Here is a 24,930-nt window from a genome sequence, read left to right as displayed (position 1 = left end):
GATTTTTTTTTTTTTTGATTTTCTTTCTTTTGTCTTTCTTTTTCTGTATTTAATAAATTGTTTTTAAAAAAGAGCTTTACTTTTCTTTTTACATTTAGCCGTTTTTGACGGCAGGGCCTTTGTCTCCGTCTCAGTTTTCCCTCCCATGTCCCACCCCTTAACTGACTTTAAAAAGTGTGGTAGGTGCCAGTGCAGTATTTCCTTAACGGATCCCTCACAAGTGGTGTATCCAGTGCCTTGGCCCAGACCACCACATAGAGTCTTGTTCGCATTCCTCGACGCTTCAGAACCATTCTATAAAAAGTAATCTTCTGCAACAAAAACTACTTTTCGGTACCATGGATGCATCATGGGTACCTTTGATACCGTCCAAGCCCTCAATGTCGAAGGCATCACCATTGTCTGAGGTACCTTCGTCCATGTCAGTGTCGCAGACTATAGCTCCTAAGAAATCACCAGCTTCCCGGACAGTGTCTCAGGTCAATATGGTACAGAGTCTAGTCGTACCAGCCAACAGAAACCACTGATGTGGCTCGCTTCAACTTCGAGGGGTGTATCTTCATCCATGTCATCCTCTCAGGAGTGAGCCGCAGCACCATTGATACCAGCGTCCAAGCTACAGGTATCAGTGCAGGCCTTCAAGGAGAAGCTCGATGCTCTCTTTAAATTGAAGTTTGGAGGTATGTTCCAGATGCTTACCCCAATGTCAGCTCCTCTGGCACCGACCCAGCCTGAGCATCGCTGCATGTGAGATACAGGTACCACCACTGCCTCATTGGTACCGCCTTCTTGGCACCAGTCATCGTCATCAAGCCATGCTTTAGACACCATTCTTCAAGGTACCGGTTTCCTTCCCCGAAGCATCATTCTTCAAGGCACCGGTCTCCTTTTCCAAAACTTATGCATAAGAAGTGTCGTTCTTCTGAGCATAGATCCAGCTGTTCCAGACATTCGTCTCCGTCTTCCATCTACCAAATCTGGCAAACATTCTTCTAAGTCCATGTACATTTCTCCTATGTGTTCAGACAAGCGCAAGAAGTCCTCTCTTCTTCAGGAAGTCGAATCACTGCTCATTCTCAATGCCTTCGAGAAGGTTCCTCTGGACCAGCAGAACACAGGGCTTTATTCCTGATATTTCCTCATCCTGAAGAAGACGGGAGGTCTTCGACCAATATTGGACCTCTGAGCTCTCAACAAATTTCTTGTTGAAGAAAAATTTCAGATGCTGTCTCTGGCGTCCTTATATCCTCCTTCTGGATCAAAAAGATTGGTTATGCTCTCTGGATCTCAAGGAGGCTTACATTCACATTCACCCAGCCTCTCGCAAGTTTCTCAGATTTTGGGTGGGAAATCATTATCTCCCAGAGTCTTCCCCAAATGCTTGGTGGTGGTGGCGGCAGCAGCTTTACGAAATCACTGTTTCCAAGTTTTTCCATATCTGGATGATTGGTTCATCAAAGACCCTTCGTCTCAGAGTGTTACTGTAGCGATGCAACAAACCATCCTATTCCTACAAAATTTGAGATTTGAAATCAACTACCCCAAATCTCAACTGCAGCCTTCTTGAGCTCTTTTAGATACTGTGCAGCTCAGAGCATTCCTTCCCCAGCAACGTTGGGATGCTCTCATATACCTTTGCCATCAAGTGTCTCTCTCCTTCCTTCGCTATCAGCAAGGCATATGATGGTTCTTCTAGGCCACATGGTCTCCTACAGTTCACATGACTCCTTTTGCCAGACTTCACCTAAGGATTCCTCAGTGGATACTAGCTTCTCAGTAGTCGCAGGCTTTCGATCCGCTTTCCCAGCACATTACAGTCACATCTTCTCTTCGGCAGTCTCTTCAATGGTGGATGCTCTCTTCCAATCTATCCAGAGGTTTGCTGTTCCAAACACCCCTTCACCAGAAGGTTCTCGCGACAGATTCATCAACCTAAGCTTGGTGAGCTCATCTGTATGGTCTCCGTACTCAAGGACGCGGGTCTGCCACAGATCGTCGCCATCATATAAATCTGTTGAAGCAGAAGACAGCAGGTATCCAGAGACAGAAATTCAGCCAAAGGCTTTACCAGAAAGACTCAGGAAAGAAAGTAGCAAAGAGAAAAGTATGGTTGAGACAACAGGAGGGTCAGGTAAAATGAGATAATGTATAGGATTGGAAAGGGGGAGGCATATGAAGCTGAATGAACAAATGGAAAATAGATTCAGTATGTATACTAGTCTCAAACTAAAATGAAATAGATTTAATGGTCCTGCACTGGAGAACAGATGGTTAGGGCTTAAGTAGTTTATTCCTTTGAATAAAGTGGAAGTTGTTCACAGATTGCTGCAGGAATTGCTGGGAAGAGCAGAAATTGTTAATTGTTGCAATACTTTTTTTTATTTTTTTTATTAGCTTTCAAATAGACTGAGGAAGACATGGAAACCACAGCTGTTTAATCGGGAGCTTTATAGCGAAATCCTTGATAAGAAATTTACTATCTCAGTCACCATGAAGACACTGGATCTCATTGATGCAGTTTATGGTTTTGATTTCTACATTCTCAAGGTAAGACCTATTTCCCTTTGGCAGGTGAATCCTGCCCCCCTCCCCCCCACACACACACACCTCCCCCTGCACTTTGGACTTCCCAGAACAATAATTGAGCCAGTTAAAATGAACTCGCAAAATAAAGAGTCTGAGAGAATTTCCAGGGTGAGTGGGATATCCTGGCACTAATTGCTGCATAAATGAAAAGTTTTCTTCCAGCTATGAGAACATAACGTTTTGAATGCTCAAGAACTAAAACACTGGTTTTGAACTATAACACTGGTTTTGAATGCTCAAGAACTGCATGAATAAGAATGTAGCTAAGGCTCTTCAGGGTCTGAGATAGTATACAGATAAGAATGCAGGGTTAAAAAAAAAGTATGTAGGGAAGACTGGGATGTCTGCAACACTTCTGCACTGTTATCTTGAAATTTCCTGAAACATCAGAGTTTGTACAGGCAATTAATATGCTATATGTTCAACTGTTTCTATAATTGTGTTTTTTAGACTCCAAAAGAAGATCTGAATTCCAAACTAGGGATGGATCTAAAGAGAGCTATGCTTCTAAGCCTTGCTTCTAGGGATCATCGTCTCCACCCCAATGATCCAGCGAAGAGAGAAGCCATTTATGATAAATATAAGGTTAGCATTTTAGTTTTATGCAAGCTTTTATTTTGTATTTTTTTTTTCAGCATTGTAATCCTTCCTTATGAATTAACCCTTAAGTTTTCTGAAGCCTGGTATTGCTGTTTATTTAAATAATTACATTGGGGTTGGGCATACAAGAGGGGTGCTCTTCTACCCTAGATGGTGCAGTAAAAAAGAGGATATATGACAACAGAAAAACACTGTTGTGGATAAGGTATGTTGCTGGTAACTGATATGGGCTAGTTGGGCTTTTTCACTCTTACTGTGGTGCTTTGTAGCTATGAAAGGCATATTATCATGCCTGTGTTAGAGACCGACATTGCTAGAATGTGGCCAGGGAGAGGAACATTATATACTGTCCAACATGCCCAGTTAGCTGTTTAGGCATCAGTATTGTATACCTGTAGTGCCTGGATAACTTGGGGGTTTGCCCTGGCACTAACCAGATAGAGCTACAACAGTCAGTACTAATGTTCAGTGGCACTGAATGTTGGCGATTAGTAAGGCCAATAAAACTTAACTTACAGTTAGCTGTTTAGGCATCAGTATTGTATACCTGTAGTGCCTGGATAACTTGGGGGTTTGCCCTGGCACTAACCAGATAGAGCTACAACAGTCAGTACTAATGTTCAGTGGCACTGAATGTTGGCGATTAGGAAGGCCAATAAAACTTAACTTACAGGAGCTATTTAGATAGGTAGCTTTGTAGGCGGAATATCAAACTATGAACTTGCTGCACAGTTAAATCATGCACTTGCTTTTTGCTGGAGTTACTGTTGGTTATTTTATGGAGGGGTGGGAGAGACTGCAGTCATATCATTTTGTCCTTAATTATTATGAATAATAAAAATGTTTATTTTGTGAAGCATTTTGATACACATTGAAGGGCAGTATATGAAATAGCATTAATTGGGCCTCAACAAATTTTCTTCTAGGACCTAGGAGCCGGAATGACTGGAATTACCGTATTTTCACGCATATAACGCGCACACGTGGATAATGCGCACATGGGTATAGCACGCGGGAACAAGGCATTTATGTAAGAAAATTTTGTTACAGCGCGCACAAGCGTATACCGCGCATTCTCCCACCAACCCAATTGGACTGCAATTTGAGTTTGAACGCTTGAATAGGGTGTTTACATTCATAAAGTCGGCCCACCGATCAAACCAATAGAAAGATCAACAAAGACCCGGGATGAATAAAAGACTCCATATTACAATTATTCCCTACACCTTTTACCTATAGCTGACGGGTCTTTCTATTCATCCCATGTCTTTAATTCCTCCATTGGTTTGGTTGGTCGTCCAACTCCATAAATGCATCACCCCGATTCACCTTTATGAACTCAAATTGACCCTCCTCATAATGCCAAGAATGAGACGAAAGTCATATACAGCGGACTTTAAGCTTAAAGTCATAGCGAAAGCTGAGGAAATAGGCAATCGGGCAGCGGCGAGAGAGTTCAATGTTGGAGAAACATTGGTGCGTGAATGGAGAAAAGATAAGAAGGAACTGGAGAGATGCAATCCGCTAAAATGGGCACGTCGTGGGGCCAAACCAAAATGGCCTCAGCTGGAGGATGACTTGAAGCAGTGGATTCTGGGGAGAAGGGAGCAAAATTAATCAGTCTCTACTGTTGCCATTCAGATGAAGGCAAAACTCATTGCCAATGGAAAAGGAATACCCTGCTTCAAAGCAGGCTTCACATGGATCTCGAAATTTATGAAAAGGAACGGACTATCGGTTCAAATGAGAACTACTGTTGGCCAGCGACTTCCGGATGATTGGCTTCAAAAATTGATCGATTTCCGTGGGTTTGTCGCCAAAGAAATTTCAGAACTTGGCATCACTGCAAAGGACGTCATCAACATGGATGAAATTCCAATGGCATTCGACATTCCAGCAACAAGATCCGTAGCCCTCACAGATACTAAATCTGTTGCCATCACCACAACCGGGCATGAAAGAGTGTGTTTTACAGCAGTTCTTGCTTGCTCAGCTAGCGGGGTTAAGTTAAAGCTTATGGTCATTTTCAAAAGGGTTACTATGCCCCGTGAAAAACTGCCCACCAGTGTGGTTGTGCACTGCAACAGGAAGGGATGGATGGACTGCGACATGATGAGATTGTGGGTTGATAAATGCTTTAGGGCAAGACAGGGTGGATTTTTTTTCAAAAAAATTCCTTGTTAATTTTTGATGCCATGGCTGCCCACAAAGAAAAAAATGTTCAGGCCTACATTAATTCTAATGCTGCCCACATCGCTGTGATACCGTACGGGTGTCGCCGAATGGGTGTAAAAAAAATGTATAACGCGCTCACGGATATTACGCGCATCTTCTTCCGCGGTTTGTAAAATCTTGTATAGCGTGCGCGTTATATGCGTGAAAATACAGTATTTATGAACTTTGTAATTATAGGAATATAACTTAATAATTACTAATCACGTACAAAAACAAATAAATTTTATAATGTGAAGTGCTCAGACCCACAACCCTAGTGCCAAGTATTTTAAGTAAACCCAGCAAGGGTTGCCGATGGAACCATCACAGCACCCACTGTCTCAGCCGCCTGCTGTTAAAAATAATATATGCATTGAGTTTATCAAATACACACAAAAAAAACTTCTCTCAGTATCCTTGGTGGCAGTGACATCTCATCGGCACACCCTTGTTAATATAAATTGTGCTTGTGACTCCTGAAGCTGCTCTTATCAAGCTAGACCCCCAACTCGAGTTTTGTCTAATGATGCTTCATCAGAATGGGTCGCTAAAGAGAAATAATAAATAAACTCCGATCAACACTCATAACACATTCACACACTACATTTACCTCCTTTTTTTTTTAATTTATCGATTTTAAACATTATCATTTTATACAAATAATAAGAGAAAAGAAATACCAAAATTTTACAAACATTGAAGGATATTCCTTACAACATTACCCTTTGATCTCCTCTAGTCCACATAATGGGAGAATACTCCTGAAATTAACTTAGGAATACAATAAAAAATAATCATGATCATTTACCTCCTTCTTATCTATACAACTACTAAACACTCCTCCTTTAGTAGCACAGAGCATTCAGCACGCCAGCCTGCCCTAAAAACCGCTTCTACAGTTTTGTAAAAGGGAGGGTAAATGATCAAAGATTGGTCCTTTCTTCACCAATTTAGGCATGATGGGAGACTAACAAGCATCAGTATTCTGTTTCCTTGCACCAAGTGCATGGAATGGTTTGCCTTCTCATTTACGTTTAAAGTCATCTTTGAAGCAGTCTAGATAAATTTAAAAATACATTTATTTTTGGTAGCTTTTAATTTGTATTGCATTGTTGAGTGTTTGGGGGGGGTTATAGTTTGGTGTAATAGTGGATGTTGTGTGATTCTTGATATGAATGAGCTTTACTTGTTCCTTTTCAAATTTTTTAATAGATTTTTAATTTGTACATCGCTTAGGTTTAGTTATAGCAAGATTTAGCAATCTATCAAAATTTTAATAAAGTTAGAATATTGTGTAAAATTCTGGAGACTGCACCTTCAAAAAGATATAAGCAGGATGAAGTCAGTCCAGAAGAAGGCCGCTTAAATGATCTGTGGTCTTCGTTATAAGGCATATGGCAACAGACTTAAAGATCTCATGCATACTTTGGAAGAAAGGCAGGAGGGGAGATATGATAAAAGTATTTATTTGAAAATACCTTTTTTGTTTTCAGCCTGTTCATACAATTATCCATATGAACAACAAATATCCAAAATATTAGCTACAATGATAGAAACGTTTAAATACCTACGTGGCATAAATATGCATGAGGTGAGTCTTTTTTTTCATTTGAAAGGAAGCTCCAGAATGAGAGGGCATAAGATGAAGTTAAGAGGTGATAGACTCGAGAGTAATGTAAGGAAATACTTTTATGCAGAAAAGGTGGTAGATGACGTGGAATAGTCTCCCAGTAGAGGTGATGGAGACAAACTGTGTTTGAATTCAAGAAAGTGTGAAATAGGCACGATGGATCTCTTAGGGAGAAGAGGAGATAGTGGATGATGCAGATTGGTAGACTGGATGGGCCATTTGGTCTTTATCTGCTATCATGTTTCTATGTGAGCTGCCTTTCCAGAGCGAACAAGTCTATCTCTTATCTCGTTCTCACATCCCCATAACTCATTGCCTTCAACAGCACCATTCCAGAGCTTGCTCTCTCAAAACCTCCTCCAGCACACCCAGCTTTCTCTCAGTCACCACTTCCAAATTCCCCACAGCACACCACCATAGCTTTTCTTGGTGACCTCTGTAGTTGATTCCTGACAGCCATTACTGAATCCCTTCATACATCTCTTGAGCTTTATTTCTCCTCCACCTGAACATAACTCCCCAACTCCTGTACCCAAGCACAGAAAATAGGGCTGCGCCCATCTCCACTACTGCAGGATCAGACACCTAACTCGCTCTTCCTCTCTCCAACTCTTGCAGCATAGAGACACCCAGCTCTTCCTCTCTTCCCCCTCCCCACCCCCTTGATATACTGATGTCCAGGTCTATCCCTTCCCACTGCACCTAGTTCCAGAACAATTTTCTGTTTTTCCTTTTGTTCTGACAACCATGCCTCTCAATTGCGCCAAGATAATAGTTGTGGCAGCAACATACCTACGCATGGCAGGGATCTAGATGCATCCATACTTGGCCGATTGGCTCATCCCCAGTAAGAAAGTCATGGTGCAAGTTATCAATCTACCGCAAGACCTGGGGTTTGTTTATCAGTTTATCGGAAGAGCTACTTGGAGCCAACACAATCCCTAGAGTACTTGGGGGGGGGGTCTGCTTTAACATGTCTGGAAGGAGTGGAAATGCAGTGGACAAAACTGAAAGGAGTAATTGTAAAAGTGACAAACCTTTTTGTGAGGCAAGTAAATAAAAGTAAGAGGCAAAGAAGCCGCTTTGGTTATCAAAAGTAGTATCTGAGAAGGTAAGGAATAACAGGTTAGCTTTCATAAACTATAAAAGATCACAAAGAGGAAGACAAGCAAAAATATCTGGAAAAGTTAAGAGAGTGGTCATGTAGTCAGGAAAGCAAAGATGCAAATGGAAGAAAAAAAATAGCTGATACAGTAAAATGGGGAGACACAACATTTTTTAGATATATTAGTGATAGGAAGAAGTGCAAAAGTTGCATTGTGAGACTCAAAAGGTGAGGGGGAGAATTATGTAGAAGCCGATAAAGAAAAGGCTGTATTGCTTAACAAATATTTCTATTCTGTGTTCACGGCTGAAGCGCCGGAAGCAGGACCACAGAAGATAAACATGAATAGGGATGGAGGAGTGGTAGACCCTGATCGAATTTCAGAGGGTTATGTTCGTGAGGAGCTAGCTAAAATAAAAGTATACAAAGTGATGGGGCCGGATGGTGTACATCCGAGGGTTCTGAAGGAACTTAGGGAAGTTCTGGTGGCTCTGCTGACTGACCTTTTCAATGAGTCTCTAGAGTCAGGAGTGGTACTTGAGGACTGGAGAAGGGTGGATGTTGTCCCTCTCCACAAAAGTGGAAGTAAGGAAGAAGTAGGGAAATACAGGCCGGTAAGTCTGACTTATATGGTAAGCAAATTAATGGAAACGCTTTTAAAACAGAGAATGGGGAAGTTTCTGGAATCCTGTGGATTACAGGACCGAAGGCAACATGGATTCACTAAAGGTAGGTCTTGTCAGACAAATCTGATCAATTTCTTTGATTGGGTGACCAGAGAATTGGATAGAGGAAGTAGTCTAGGTGTGGTATATTTTAGATTTTAGCAAAGCCTTTGACAGTGTTTCACACAGGCATCTAATAAATAAACTGAGTGTCCTCGGGATTGGTTCCAAAGTGATGGGCTGGGTCAAGAACTGGTTGAGTGGAAAGTGCTAGAGGGTAGTGATCAATGGAGATCGCTCTGAAGAAGGGATGTTACCGGTGGTGTGCCTCAAGGTATTTTTGGCGTTATTATTTTTAACATTTTTATAAACAATATTGCTGCAGGGCTGTCAGGTAAGATTTTCTTCTTTGCAAATGATACCAAAATCTGCAATAGAGTAGACACGCTAGATGGTGTGAATAACATGAAGAAAGACCTGGCAAAGCTTGAAAGGTCTGAAATTTGATAACAAAAATGTAATGCTAAGCAATGCAAGGTCATGCATTTGGGCTGCAAAAACTCAAGGGAAAAAGGAGTTCTGATCGACAAGTCGATGAAGCCATCCACGCAATGTGCGGCAGTGGCGAAAAGGGCAAACAGAATGCTAGGAATGATAAAGAAGGGATCACAAACAGATTGGAGAAGGTTTTCATGCTGCTGTACCAGGCTATGGTACGCCCTCACCTTGAGTACTGTGTCCAGCACTGGTTGCAGTACATGAAGAAGGACATGGTACTACTCGAAAGGGTCCTGAGAAGAGCGGTTAAGATGGTTAAGGGGTTGGAGGAGCTGCCATACAGCGAAAGATTAGAGAAACTGGGCCTCTTCTCCCTCGAACAGAGGAGATTGAGAGGGGACATGATCGAAACATTCAAGGTACTGAAGGGAATAGACTTAGGGCTCCTTTTACTAAGGTGTGCTAGCATTTTTAGCGCATGCACAAGATTAGCATGCAGTAGCCGAAAAATTACTTAAAAGGAGGCGGTAGCGGCTAGTGCACGCTATTCCATGCGTTAAGGCCCTAACGCACTTTTGTATTTTAAATCAGATTTTAAATCATATATTCAAAATGGAAAGAGCAATAGCAATACAAAGAGGGATATATCCTAAATTTATAAAAATATGGGGGCCATTGACAAAATATTGTAATGAATAAATAGTAGGATTTCTCTTCTTCTTTTCTTCTTTTCAATATCTTCTTTGTGACACACATGGAGGGGGGTAGTGAAAATAATTTTTACACAACATGTTATAATATGGTATACAATATGTATGGGATGATTGGAAAGTACTTGAAGGGTGGGGGGAGGGAGAGGGGATAAAAATATGTTTAGAATATTATGTATTAGATATAAAAGTGATATCGTGTATTCATTAGTTGTAATTCAATATTTTGTACACTTCATGTAAAATTTGAAAATGAATAAAAAATTATTAAAAAAAAAAAAATCAGATTGAGCTTTGGATGACTGTTCCTTTTTTTTTTTTTTTAATATTTTATTTATAAATTTTTCATTCTTACAATATTTTAATTGTACATATAAACTTCAAATAATGCATGAAAAATTGTGATTACAAATAATTCAATTATCAGATAACATATATCCCTCCCATTTTTCCAATACTTAAAACCATATAATATACATTCCCTTCCCCTCCCCATTCTAATATAATCATTATTGTGATAATTTATTTATTAATTTTATATTCTTACATCAATTAATTCATATATAATATAATTAATTATTTCATAACATTTGTAATTACATTCTATATATCATATCATAAATAGTAAATCCAAAAATTATATAAGTCCCTCCCCATTCCTATATACCTATTATAAATGTGCTAAGAAATCTAATCAGTAGAATAATTTGTCAATGGTTGCCAAATTTTCATGAAATTATGAAGATTCCCATGTTGTAATGCTATTACTTTTTCCATTTTATAGATATGACAGACAGAGTTCCACCAGAATGTATAATTTAATTTGGTGTAGTCCTTCCAGTTTTGAGTTATTTGTTGCATGGCGACTCCTGTCAATATTAATAGCAGCTTATTATTATTTGCTGAGATCGGACTCTGAGTTCTCATTGCAGTGCCAAATAGTATGGTGTCATATGAGAGTCCTACATGATTTTCTAATAACTTATTAATTTGGGGCCAAATTAAATTCCAAAAGGCATTTACACAGGGACAAAAAAAAATTAAGTGATCTAACGTCCCTATTTCTGTTTTACAATGCCAGCATCTATTGGATCTAGTGCTATCTATCTTTTGCAGGCGCGTAGGGGTCCATAACACTCTATGTAATAAAAACATCCATGTTTGATTCATAGATGCTGACTTTGTAGATCTTAATCTCCAGGACCAAAATCGTGGCCATTGAGAAACAGAAATTGTCTGTCCAATCTCAATACTCCAAATATCCCTAAGTCCATTTTTCTTTTTTTTATTTAAAAATCCATATATTAATTTGTACCATTTTGCGGCTTGGTGTCCCAAGAAATCCGCCTGGAAACATAGAACTTGTAGACTATATTGAGTATTAAGATTTTTCCATTCAGGGAACCCTGCCTGAATGGCCTGCTTCAATTGCATCCATTTAAAATATTGTGATTTATTTAAGCCAAATTTATTTTGCAATTGTGAAAAACTAAGCAGTGAACCTTCTGAAATGACATCATTTAATGTTCGTATACCTGCACTTATCCATTGTTTCCAGACGATTTTAAATCCGCCAATCTTGATCCTGGAGTTTACCCAAATAGACTGATTTAGTGATTTAGAAATTGGATCTGTTGATAGGTTATTTATAAATCTTAATGTTTTCCAAGTATCTAATAAAATTCTGTTATCTTTATATCTTCTAGGCATTGTTATACTAATTAAATGATCTAAATGTAATGGGAACAGGAGCCGCCATTCTAAATATAGCCAATCTGGTACATTCTCCATGAGATCTGGGAGGATCCAATACATACCCTGTCTTAGAATATAGGCTTGATGGTACCTATAAAAATTTGGAAAATTTACCCCTCCCTCCACAATTGGTCTTTGTAAAGATACTAAAGCTATTCTGGGTCTTTTCCCAAACCAAACAAATTTTGTAATAATATTATTTAATTTTTTATAAAAGGACCCCTGAAAAAATATTGGTATCATACTCATTTGATAACAAACCACAGGCAATATCATCATTTTAATTGTTTGAACTCTTCCCCACCATGAAAGATGTAAAGGATTCCATTGTTCACACATTTCTGTAATTTTTTTCAATAAAAGTTTTTCATTTTCTTTGACTGTATCATCTATTGTATTTTTGATCATAATTCCTAAATATTTTATTCCTTCCTCTTTCCAAATAAATGAATATGAATCAAATAATCCTTTGGTGCAGTGAACATTAATAGGAAGAATTTCTGATTTACTCCAATTAATTTTATATCCAGAAAATTTTCCAAATTCCTCTAGAAGATTAAGTAAATTTGGAATAGTATTCCCCGGTTCTCTTAAATATAATAAGATATCATCTGCATATGCAGAAAGTTTATATTCCCAGTAAGAAAATGGGATTCCCTTTATCTCCTTAGTTTGATTAATTGCAATTAACAAGGGTTCTAAAACAATATCAAACAGTAAGGGGGACAAAGGACATCCTTGTCTAACTCCCCTTTGCAAGTTAAATCTATCTGATAAATTGTTATTTATATATAATCTTGCACCAGGAGAGCTATACAAAGTCTGAATCATTTTAATAAAATCGGGTCCTATTCCAAACCATTCTAGAGCTTGATACATAAATTTCCATTCTACTCTATCAAATGCTTTTTCTGCATCTAAAGATAGCATAAAAGTTGGATCATTCATAGTTTTTGCTAGGTTTAAAGAATGAAATGCTAATCTAGTGTTGTGTGATGAATGTCTTTTTGCAATAAATCCTGTTTGATGTACATCAATAATGAAAGGAAGAGCTTTAGCCAATCTTATTGCTAGTACTTTAGAAATTAATTTACCATCTACATTTAGTAAGGAAATAGGCCTGTAGTTTGAAACCAAAGTAGGATCTTTGTTTGGTTTTGGTAAGACAATAATTAGTGAATCAGCCATTGTACCTGATATATTCCCATTATTCATTTGATACTGATATAACTTTAATAGATATGGTAAAATAATGTTTTGAAATGATTTATAAAATTCAACCGTATAACCATCACCACCCGGAGCGGATCCAGCTCTAAGAGACTTCAATGCTGATTCTATTTCTTTTAAAGATATAGGTTCTTCTAAACTTCTTTTTATATGATCTGGAACGTTTGGTCCAATAAATGAATTTAAAAAACTTAGTCCATCTCTTTCTTTATTTTCATAAGATTCAGAAGAATATAAATCTTTATAAAAATCAAGAAATTGTATTAAAATGTCTTTATTATTAGTGTGTGTATTACCTTGTATATCTTTTATTGCAATAATCTTGGATTTTCTTTTTTTTTTCTTTAAGAAAATTTGCCAATAATTTCCCAGCTTTATTTGAATTTCCATAAAATTGAACTTGTCTATTAAATAAATCTTTCCTCACAAATTGAGAAGAAATCTCATTATATTTAACTTTTAGTTTTAATAAATCTTGTAATGTATTATTTTCCCATTTTTCAATTAATTTATTTTCTAATACTTTAATTTGTTTTCCTAATTCAAGAAACTGTTTTTTATGTTGTTTGTTAATATATGCTGAATATGAAATAATATTCCCTCTCATTGTTGCTTTAAAAGCATCCCATAAGATTTCAGCATTAATATTATCCAAATCATTAATTTGAAAAAATTCTTTTATTTTTAATTTAAATTCTTCCAGAAAATTTGAATCTGCTAAAAATTTATTATCAAATCTCCAAATTGAATTGAAATGTTCAATATCATTATTTTGAAGATTAATCCACACACCAGCATGATCCGAAATTATAATAGGATCTATTACTGCTTTTAATACACGCTGCGCTAAGTTATTGGAAACAAATATAATAATCAATTCGTGAAAAGGATTTGTGGACCTGAGAACAAAAAGAAAATTCTTGATCATTAAAATGAAGAATACGCCATATATCTACTAAATCACAAGATTGAGTCAAATTATCTAAGCCTAATGATTTCATAATTCTACTTGGTTTTTTATCCAAAATTGGATCCATTACAGCATTGAAATCCCCTGCTACTATTAAATTAGATGTAGCCAGTGGTAAAAGTAATTGTTGAATTTGTTTGAAAAACTCCATTTGATTCGTATTAGGAGCATATAAATTGAATAAATCCATGGTAGTATTTCCCAGATCCATTTTGATATGCACCCATCTACCTAAGGGGTCATAATTTATTAATTTGAAATTTGCATTACATTTTTTGTTTATCAATATAGCCACTCCAGCTTTTTTCTTTAAAGCCGGTGCAAATAAACATTTAGAAATCCAGCCCCCAGATAATTTTTTAGATTCAATTTCCGAAAGATGGGTCTCTTGAATGAAGTAGATGTCCGCATTTTGATTTTTAAGGAACGATAATATTTTTTTCTTCTTAATAGGATGATTTAAACCATTGACGTTCATAGAATAAATTTTTATATCCATCTATTTATAATTAAAATTTTAAGCAATATTCTATGATAATAAACATGATTAGATCTTAGCACAATTAATGTATATTGATCCCCATTCCCACCCTTTATTTTCCCACCCCACCCTCCCACTATCAATGTTTGACTTGGAACACACATTGGACATGGAAAACCTATATACCCTCTCCCAGGCAACTAATCATTCAAAAATTATTTTAAAAATTAAGTTCTAATTCAATATATTCTATGTTTCTTTACCCACCCTATTATTCATTTTCCCTTCATTAATAATCCCATTATATATTATAATTCATATCAATTATAATTGAATAAATCATATAATATTTTGAAATCATTAAATATAACTATTATGTTAATCCTTCAATAATACAATATTTGTACACAGTTCTAATTCGTATATATTAAATATTCATTTAAATAATTAAATATATTTGTTATTAATTCAGAATTAAAATAAAATCATTATTAAACCATTTTTTTTTTAAATATCATCATTCATAGTAATATAAATAGATAATATATAAAATATATCTTTAAGATTCTATACTTAATGTCTATATTATAGTGATTTCCTACTAGTTAATCAATTTTTCCCCTCAATTAATATTAGCAGTAATAAATATAGAAACAATAATTCTATAAATAAATTGATATCTATTATTAATATAATATATATAATAATATCCAGTATATTAATAATAGCTTAATTAAAATTTATCAATGTTTTAAAATTGGATGGAATAAAATTTATAAATAATTTAATTCATAACATCCAAAATATTTTAAAAATTGTTAAATCAAAGATTTTCAAACATTTTTAAAAATAATTCATTTTGTTAATAATCATTGTTGTCTTCTTTCTTTTTAACCATTTTTTTATATCTTGCATTTTTATCTCTTATCTTCAGATGAATCTTCTCTTTTATTTTTCAGTTTTCCAGGATCTTGAAAATCATTGTCTTTTTCTTCTTTTATCCATCTTCTTATTTTTTATGTTATCTTGTATTTTCTCTTTCTTCTTTAGTTGAAAGTTGTCTTTTAATCAGTTTTTTATGTTAACATTGGTTCATCTTGTGTCAAAAATTCTTTTAGTTTTGCTGGATCTTGAAAATAAATGGATTTATTCCCAGTGGACACTCTCATTGTAGATGGATAATATAGTCCATATATGTAGCCTTTTTCTTTTAGTTGCTGTCTGAATGTAAGAAATTGTTTCCTTATATTTGCAGTGTATTTGGCGAAATCTGGAACCAAGATTAATTTAGATCCTTTATAATTTAGGTTTTTATTTGCTTTTGCAACTTTCAATATTTCCAAGGCTTGTTGGTATCTTAATACTTTGAAGATTAAAGGTCTAGGAGCAGTCTGGTTTGCTGATTTTCTTTTGGGGATTCTGTGGGCACGTTCTATTTCTAACGGCCATTTAGAATTTAGTTGAAGCAGTTTAGGTAAAAGATTTTCCAGAAACTGTACAGGGTCTCCCCCTTCAAGATTTTCAGCCATACCTAGTATTCTAATGTTCTTTCTTTTCCCTCGGTTCTCCATATCTATCAGTTGATTTTTTAAAGCAGTTACATCTTTTTTTTCTTCTTCACACTTTTGTGTGAAAGTTTCCAACTGCCCGATTTTTTCTTCTATTACAGATATTCTCTGCCTGTCAGTTTGAAATTCCTGTTTCAGACTAAGCAGTTCTTCCTTGACCTCTGAAAGTTTGCAGGCGTTATCTGTCAACATAAGTTTAATTTTAAATAGTTCAGCCATGATATCCGATGTTTCAGTTAATTCCTCAGCTTCCAGTGGGATCGGCACACTCGACGGTGACACGGGGGTGATCTTTGACCTCTTCGCCGATGTACACGGCTTTTCAGGCTTCCCCTGTCTCGTCGCAGCCATTTCCTTAGTTATATTTTATTATTTTTAGCTCGGGTGAGCAAAGTAAAACAGTTAGTTTTCTCGAGTTTGTTGCCTGGGTGTGAGGAGCGATGCGGTTAAGCTGCCATGTTGTGCGCGCTCCAAGCCACGCCCCCTGGATGACTGTTTCTAAATTAAAATTAAATACAGAGAAAACCAAATTCTTTTTAGCAACGCCCAACAAAAAGATAAAAGAAAACAAGATCCATGTGAGCAGGCGAGTGTATAACATTGAACAAGCTATAAAAATACTGGGTTTAACTCTCGACAAACATCTGACTCTGGAAAAACATATAGACCTACTGTTTAAGAAATGTATCTCGGTTTTATGGAAGCTCAGCACCATCAAAAAGTTTTTTGACGAACCTTCGTTTCATTTGCTGGTGCAGACATCCATTTTGAGTATTCTAGATCACAGTTCTTCAACCGCCGGTCCGCGGACCGGTACCGGTCCGCAGAAAATTCCTGCCGGTCCGCACAGGACCAGCAAGATCAACTTCTTCAATTTCCTGCCGGTCTGCGCAGGACCGGCAAGATCGAGGAGCTGTCCTTTGCTCTGGGCTGGAGAGATAATAGGGAGCCTCACACTGTGCTTTCTCCCCTCCCAGCGGCTCTCCTTACAAATGCAGCGATTGAAGAAGGAAGCCTTGGAGCTTTTGCTGAGTCGGGCCGCCTCTGATGATGCAATTTCCGCTTTCCTCAGAGGCGGTGCGACCCAACAAAGGACCCAAGGCTGCCTTACTGAATCGCAGCGCTGGCAAGTAAGGAGAGTTGCTGGGAGGGGAGAAAGCTGCTGGGCCTGGTGAAAAAAAAAAGGGACAGCTGCTACTGGACCTGGATAGGGAGAAGGAGAGATGCTGCTGGGAGGGAGGAGGGAAAGGAGTCTGGGAAGCTGCTGGGCAAGGGGAAAAAGGGACAGCTGCTCCTGGACCTGGATAGGGAGAAGGAGAGATGCTGCTGGGAAGGGAGGAGGGAAAAGAGTCTGGGAAGCTGCTGGGTAAGGGGGAAAAAGGGACAGCTGCTACTGGATCTGGATAGGGAGAAGGAGAGATGCTGCTGGGAGGGGAGGAGGGAAAGAAAAGGGAAGAGAGTTACTGCTGGACAGGGGGAGGAGGGAAGGGAGAAGAAAATAGGAAGGAAACAACTTGCAGGGAGATTAGAGGAGGGGAAGGGGAGAGACAGGAATGAGATGGGAAGGGGGGTCAGCAGAGAAATTGAGAGGGACAAAGATGCTAGATCTGGTGTAGGAGAGATAAAAATGAAGAGAGCAATGAAGCTGGAGTGAATCGTGTAAAAAGGAGAGAGGGGCATAGAGGGATGGAAAGGGGAGAGGGGCATAGAAAGAAGACAAATACCATATGGAAGGGGGAGAGGTCAGACAGTAGATGGAAGGGGCAGATGCTGGATTGAAGAGACAGAGAGGGCAGACGCTGGAAGGAAGAGAGTGAAAAGAAGATGAAAGCAGAAACCAGAGACAACAAAAGATAGAAACAAATAATTTTATTTCTATTTTGTGATTAGAATATATCAGATTTGAAATATATATCCTGCTAGAGACATAACTGGGGACTGCAGTATTCTGTTAGCATGATATTTCTATGAACTTGGCTTGTTCAGTTTTCTTGATAGTAGAGGGGATATATGTGAAGGGGAGGGGAGACAGGGATTTTGTTGGTCCGTGCTCTGTATATTTGTATTTATAAAATCACAATTGTTCAGAATATTGTTTCTTTTTATACTTTAATAAAATACGTTCAATATAAAATCATAATTGCGGCTTGTGCAGATGGGATCAGATGGTTTGCGGGGACCGAGCTCGCGGAGATGGAGCGTAAACGGGGTTTTAAAATTTTAGTCCTAGTAGTTTGCCGGTCCACAAAATAATTCTTTTATTTCTGCTGGTCCACGAGTGTAAAAAGGTTGAAGAACACTGTTCTAGATTATTGTAATATTATATATTTAGGGGTTTACAAAAAAATACTCAAACTGAGACTAATTCAGAACACTGTGGTTCGCCTCATTTTTAGACTAAAAAATGGGAGCACATTACCCCTTTTTATCAAAAACTTCATTGATTGCCAGTAGAGTCCAGAGTCCTGTTTGAGTTTTCCTGCATTTGTTACAAAGCAGTTTTTGGGATGCTACCAGATTATCTTGCTTTTCTGTTTTCTTTGAATTATTCTTATAAAAGCACACGTAGAATAAATTTATTTAATTACTCTTCTCTAAAATCGTGTCACTATAAGAAGTTTTTTGATGTAATGTATTCAATTTAGCGGCCTGAAATGGTAACATTCTATTACATTACATTAGGGATTTCTATTCCGCCATTACCTTGCGGTTCAAGGCGGATTACAAAAGAGTTAAAGAGGGTGTTTTACAAAAAAGATTTTCTGGTTCTTTATGCATGGCTTGGAAAACCTATATTAGAGCTACTTCTTATTCTGACTTTAGAAAATCACTAAAGACACGCCTGTTTGACATGTTTACATCTTAGTTGTGGCACTGTTTGTTCTCCTGCTTTTCAACTTTTAATTGATGCATTTTTTGACTGTTTTAATGTACTTTATATATATTGATTGTATGTATTTTTTTACTCTGTTGTGAACCGCTTTGAACTTTTGGTATAGCGGTATACAAAAAAATAACTTATTATTATTAAAAGGAGCCCTTAGTAGATAAGGGCAGGTTGTTCACACTCACCAAGGTAGGGAAAACGAGAGGTCACTCTCTAAAGTTGAAAGGGGATAGATTCCGTACAAACATAGGAACGTAATAACCAGGGTTATTACGTTGGATATTGCTTGATGGGTGAAATACGGTTTAAGTCCTCTGACCCAGTAGTTTGCCATATGCGTTTTTCACAGTACATTGGATCTGTATTGTCATATCTGTATTGTCATGTCTGGCTCAGCTGATGTTTCCTCAAAAGCTACTATTTTAACACTTGAAATCTTAGTCCATGTGTATACCCTATCATATTCATAATCCTTTTCATCTCTCCTAACACTGATCATTCCTTAAGGGAAGTCCTTTTCAAAATGGAACAGGACTTAAAAGAAAAACACGAATTGGAAGAGTACCAGAAACGAATGGAGGAATCACAGCAAACGACAATAAAGTTTAAAGAGTCCTTGAGGCAAAAAAAGTTAAAGAAATGTAGGAGAGACCCTACTGTGTCCAATTCAATCCCGATGCTGATGCAGTAGGGTCAGGAGATTTCCTTTTCTCTTGGGAGGGCCAGTATCCCCTGAGGAAGGCGTTCCCATTCGCCAAAACTGGGATCTTTGTTGGGCTTATACTTGGTTAATAAAGATTGTATTACTGGTTGAAAAGACACCACCCTTGCCTTTTTTGTTTGACTGTCCTTATAGTGACTTACCCAGAGTGTCACTGGAAAAGTGGGACTTGAACTCTGAATTCCCTGTTTCTCAAACTACTCCCCTAATCACTACATTGCTCTTTCTGTGCATTGTACAGTATGCACATAAACTAATACAATATCAGTTACAAATATAGCTGTGCTTTAAGCCATCCTCTACAACTCCTGTAAACCCCCAGGAGTACTATATTCAAAACTTAGTCAAACTGAACCAAGAGGTAATGCCATGTATGATACTGTTTGAGACATAATAGGTTCTTTGATCCAAACAGAGCCAGCAGTCAACTCATTTGTTTTGCTAGTGTGGTTGCTTGTAGAGAGGTAGGGCAGCTGCTTTCTAAAAGATAACTAAAAAATGTTCTGGACTATATTTAAGAAGCTATTTTACATGCTGATGTTAACGTTTCATAATTTCTTGGCAATTCTAGTATCTTCCTGCGTAATATAATCACGTTTTATTTGTTGACCTTGTTTGCATCCTAGGAATTTGTAATTCCACAAGAGGAGGCTGAATGGGTGGGGCTGAGTTTAGAAGAAGCTGTAGAGAAGCAGAGACTTCTGGAGAAGAAGGTTGGTTCTGAAAGTCTGCATCTTATCTCTGCCAAACAGTTAACTTTCTCACGCTGTCTACAGGATCCCTGGCACAAGAAGATACATCAGAAATTGGCAGAGATGCCTTGTTTTTATTTTTTTGTGGTATGAGCGACAGTAGCCTTTTTGTTACTGGTAGAAGTATAAGGGAAGAATTAACTCTCTCGGATCAAAAAGAGGCTGAATGCAGTGCAGCATAAGAATTACTGTATTTTTTGCTCCATAAGACGCACCTGACCATAAGCTGCACCCACCACCTAGAGGAGAAAAAACCAAGGAAAAAAAAAATTGTGAACCTACCTTGCAGACAGTGCTCGCAGCCTTCACTCTGCCGGGCTCCTCCTTATTTCCCGGTCAGCAGCGCAGAGATCTGCGCGGATGTCGGGAACAAGCTTTACGCTCCCGCTCTGTCCCGCGCTGCTTTCCGAATGGCTACCGTAGGTTCTCGCGAGTCCCACAAGAACCTATGGCAGCCATTCGGAAAGCAGCGCGGGGCCGAGCAGGAGAGCGTGAAGCTTGCGCCTGACGTCCACGCTGCTGATCTCTGCGCCTCTGGCCAGGAAATAAGATGAGGGAAGAAGGATACACTGTGGACCACCAGGTTAAAAAGGGGGGCAACGACGATGGGCAGCAGGCGGGTGGTGCGGGGGGGGTTAACAAAATTTGTACCTTCGCTTCATAAGACACACCAAGATTTCCACCCACTTTTGGGTGGAAAAAAAGTGCGTCTTATGGAGCAAAAAAATACAGTAGTCCAGTAAGCCATTTCCATTATTGGAAATGCTCTATACAGTGTGATCATGCAATCCTCTTCCTTCCAGTCAGAGATCTCTCTGAAAAAGTACCATTTATTCAGCCTAGGGGCACAATGTTCATAGGGGGCAGAATATATGAAAAACAGAATCATTTACAAATTAGAATACTGTACTCAATTCTGATTGTAAAATGATGTTTTATTGTGGAATTGTTCCAGTAGGCTGACATACCACCTGTTGCCAGGGATTTAAAAACATAAAGCTGAATGGTGAAATTACAAGCGAAACCAAAAATTATGGTAAAACTAGAGGGCATAATTTGAGGTTACAAGGAGGAAGACTCAGGAGCAATGTTAGGAAATTATTTTTCACGGAGAGGGTGGTACATGCCTGGAATGTCCTCCCAAGGGAAATGGTGGAAAGGAAAACGGTGATGGAATTCAAAAAAGCATGGGATAAACATAGAGGATCTCTATTTAGAAAACAAGAATGTAAATTAAAGAACTAAGGCCGGTACTGGACAGACTTGCACGTTCTGTGTCCCATATGTGGTGATTAGGTATAGGATGGGCTGGTTAGGGCATCAATGGTAACTCCACTAACTTGGAACATGAGGATGTCACTGGCCAGACTTATGGTAGATATCCTGCAAACAGGATGGTTGGATAGGCTGGAGAGAGCTTGGACGGCAACTTCAGCATTTGGAACCTAGGACAATACCAGGTGGACTTTACAGTCTATGACCCAGAAATATCAAAGAAGAGACAAGTTAATTTAATCATGAATTTTTAATAGATATAAAAAAATGGGCAGATTGGATGGACTCTTCCTATGTTACTATGTTATCTAGAAGTTGCAAATTGTTTCTATAAGTTTGATCAGCTCTTTTTGTTAGTGGTCCAGAGCATTAAGATCACAATTGAGTCAGCATATATGCTGAATCGGAAGATTAGGCCGAAAATCTTCAGGTGAATTTGACAGGGTTTCAGGTGACCTCTTTGGTGGAGGCTCAGGCTATAGCACCAAAAGATTATGTAGCTCTGGTGATGTAGTCCTTATTGCGCTCATTTGTTAAGCACTCAGGACTGATATTGGGGAACACTTGGCAGGATGGTTTTGGAGGGAACCTTCTCTTCCACCCACTCTGAAGGATCGAGCTTTGGTATATCCTGTCAATCTGGGTCTAGCAGGCTGAAAAGAAAGGTGAAATTTGTTCTTACCTGCTAGACCAGACCCCACCCAGGAAGCTTTCAGAATTTGGGGATCTCTCATAGCATCCATCTTGCTCTCGGTTGTATCTGTAATACTCTGTTTTGTTGCAGAGGGTTTCTTTAGTGGGTCCTGCATTTTGTGTATATTCTGTATATACAGTATTCAATTGACCAAACAGCACAATAATTCAAGTTAAATTTTCTGTGAGAGTATAACCAAACTTCATATTGGAAGGGTATAGATTCTCTTACCTCTCCTAATTCTCTTCACAGTGAGTAATAAAACGTTTATAGATCCTCAGAAGTATCACCTAGCACTCATACAAATTCATTGTGTCAGGCTTTATGTACTACTTCCTCACTGGATCTTCTGTACTTTGCTATTAAATTTATAAATACTTCTTTCCACCTTAGTGTATAAATAGTTTAAATATTTAGCTTAAAACAGAAAGCATGACCACAAAGTTTTAAGCTAAGTATTTAAACTATTTATACACTAAGGTGGAAAGAAATATTTATAAATTTAATAGCAAAGTATGGAAGATCCGGTGAGGAAGTAGTACATAAAGCCTGACACAACAAATTTGTATGAGTGCTAGGTGGTACTTCTAAGGATTGATAAATGTTGTATTACTCACTATGAAGAGAGTTAGTAGGAGTAAGAGAGTAGATACCCTTCCAATCTGAAGTTTGATATTCTGTATATTAACATACTGATAAGTTCCAGGCTGCATCACTCCCTTATAGTGACAATGTTCCTGGAAGTTCAACTTTTCCTCCATCTGTTGGTAGGGTAGCATAAACTATCACTCTGGACAGGTCTAAACAGGCAACAAGAAAAGGAAATTAGTTGGTAAGAATAACATTCATCAAACAAAACTCAAAAGAACTTCTTTATTCAGATGACTTTATTTTTTCTTGTTTTGGGAAATTAAATACAAAAATTTCCTTGATATGCAGATACTATAACTATGTGGTGCTATGTAAAGAGAAACATTGTAATTCTTCTATTTGAAATAGTTGTGATTTAAGCTTCAAATTGCTGTTTGCTGTACTATTAACTGATGTTACTAAAAGGGTTTGAAACAAGCTATGAAACATTCCCCGCAGGCAAGAGTAGCATTTGAAGTGAAACTTGCATGCCTACTTTCTCTGCAGTGGGTGAGTGTGCTTTAGTTGCTCACCTTTGTAATGGGGACTGCATTGTTCCAGGATTCATTCTTGGGAGAAAGAAAGGGATGGAGGATATAATCTCTCAGCTCTCTAACAAATATATGTTTTTAAGGGATGCTTATCAAATTCCTTCTTCTCCAGTAGCCACCACATCTCTGAGTGAATGAATCTCCAATCTTAATGTCACCTTAAAAAAAAAAGTGGTTTGTGCACAACTATTATACATCTTTTAAAACTAGCTCATTTGTATTTGTATTTCAGGATCCTGTTCCTCTCTTTAAAGTCTATGCAGAGAAACTTGCTCAGCAGTTGGCAGCACAGCAACTTACAGAACCAATGCTAGTTCAGAAAAAATAATTTTGACTCAAATATCTGCTGCAGTGAAAAGTAACTCTCCAGAGACTACCAGCCCCAGAGTTCTACTGCTGTGACAAGCGATTCCAGGAACTGCAAACACCAGATCTATGTATTGGTGACATGCCATTCTAAAGGAGCCACTGATTACAATCTTCTGTTGTTGTTAAATGACTCTCCAGGAATTATGGTTGGCCAGCCTTAAAGCAGGGTAAACTCTTGGTTAGCTGTTGATGCCCAGTTGTCACAATCACAAGAACTGGTTATTCTCAACTGGTAGAAGATGTGGATTAGAGAATGACACGGTGACAAAATTCATCACCGTTCCCGTCCCTGCGGATAACCGCGGGAAACCATCTTCATGTCATTCTTTAAGGAGAGAGGGAAGAATCAGAGTATGAATGGCCACAACCAGTGACCCGCAAGCTTTGCTTTGAATAATGCTGGTGTAGAAGGACTGAGGTTGAAATAAAACACTAGAAAATGACATGGGTTTATTTCCCGCGGTTATCCGCGGGGACGGGGATGAATTTTGTCACCGTGTCATTCTCTAATGTGGATATAAGAGGCAAAAAAAACCCCAAAAAACAACTGCACATCCAATGCAGACAAGTAGAAAGTGACAAGTGATATAAAGGCTCAAAATTCATCTTTGTTAAGAATCCAAACAAAAGTGGTCCCATATGTCTAGACTTCAAACTCAATTTCTATACAATGCCCAGCATGTTTCAGTGACACAGTACCTATATCAGGGGCAACAATAAACAGTTGACTGAGTTTAAACTTTATATATCCACCTTTTAAATTGTACCACTTCTCATAAAATATAGAGTCTTTTACAGCACTGAAAGTCAGTTTTTCCAGCTGGCCACAGTATGACTTTCGTTGAATTCTTAGCAAAAGACCAATTTTAAGCCTTTATATTCCTTGCTGCTATCTTATTTGCCCCAACTGATAGTGCCCAGTTTCTGATTCAGTTGCATGGAGAATATCTGCTTTTCACTGTGACATGAAATCTTTAATGAAGCAAGAACAAGTGCACCATATTTTTAAAAGAAAATTTAAAATCTTGCAAATCTATTC

At 37.9% G+C, this 24,930-nt stretch overlaps 2 protein-coding genes across 3 annotated transcripts in view; one reads left to right on the top strand and one right to left on the bottom strand.

The window, feature by feature from the left end:
- MRPL28 (mitochondrial ribosomal protein L28) overlaps positions 1–24,138 on the top strand; it is a 40,004-nt gene extending 15,866 nt beyond the window's left edge. Inside the window, exons 3-7 of one of the 2 annotated variants that reach the window (XM_033963811.1) lie at positions 2,395–2,547; positions 3,037–3,171; positions 20,247–20,333; positions 23,113–23,173; positions 23,755–24,138. In XM_033963811.1, the coding sequence (XP_033819702.1) occupies positions 2,395–2,547; positions 3,037–3,171; positions 20,247–20,333; positions 23,113–23,145 (408 nt within the window). In that variant the 3' untranslated portion in view covers positions 23,146–23,173; positions 23,755–24,138. The remainder of the gene's footprint in view (positions 1–2,394; positions 2,548–3,036; positions 3,172–20,246; positions 20,334–23,112; positions 23,174–23,754) is intronic. The other variant, XM_033963810.1, reaches the window with a different exon arrangement.
- On the bottom strand, positions 15,328–23,141 carry LOC117369345. Its single transcript, XM_033963809.1, has 2 exons — positions 23,035–23,141; positions 15,328–16,510 (listed from the first exon to the last, which is right to left on the bottom strand). Exon 2 carries the CDS (start codon positions 16,361–16,363, stop codon positions 15,521–15,523), a length of 843 nt encoding a protein of 280 aa, XP_033819700.1. The 5' UTR covers positions 16,364–16,510; positions 23,035–23,141; the 3' UTR covers positions 15,328–15,520.
- Positions 24,139–24,930: the final 792 nt, after the last annotated feature.

Source organism: Geotrypetes seraphini, chromosome 11, assembly GCF_902459505.1.
Source record: "Geotrypetes seraphini chromosome 11, aGeoSer1.1, whole genome shotgun sequence".
NCBI classification, from domain to species: domain Eukaryota; kingdom Metazoa; phylum Chordata; class Amphibia; order Gymnophiona; family Dermophiidae; genus Geotrypetes; species Geotrypetes seraphini.
The sequence above is the reverse complement of the archived record's forward strand: the minus strand, read 5'-3'. Positions and strand labels throughout refer to the sequence as shown.

Bases quoted from the DNA above. Each gene is read 5' to 3' on its own strand.
- LOC117369345 (XM_033963809.1), bottom strand. From the start codon at position 16,363: ATGGCTGCGACGAGACAGGGGAAGCCTGAAAAGCCGTGTACATCGGCG.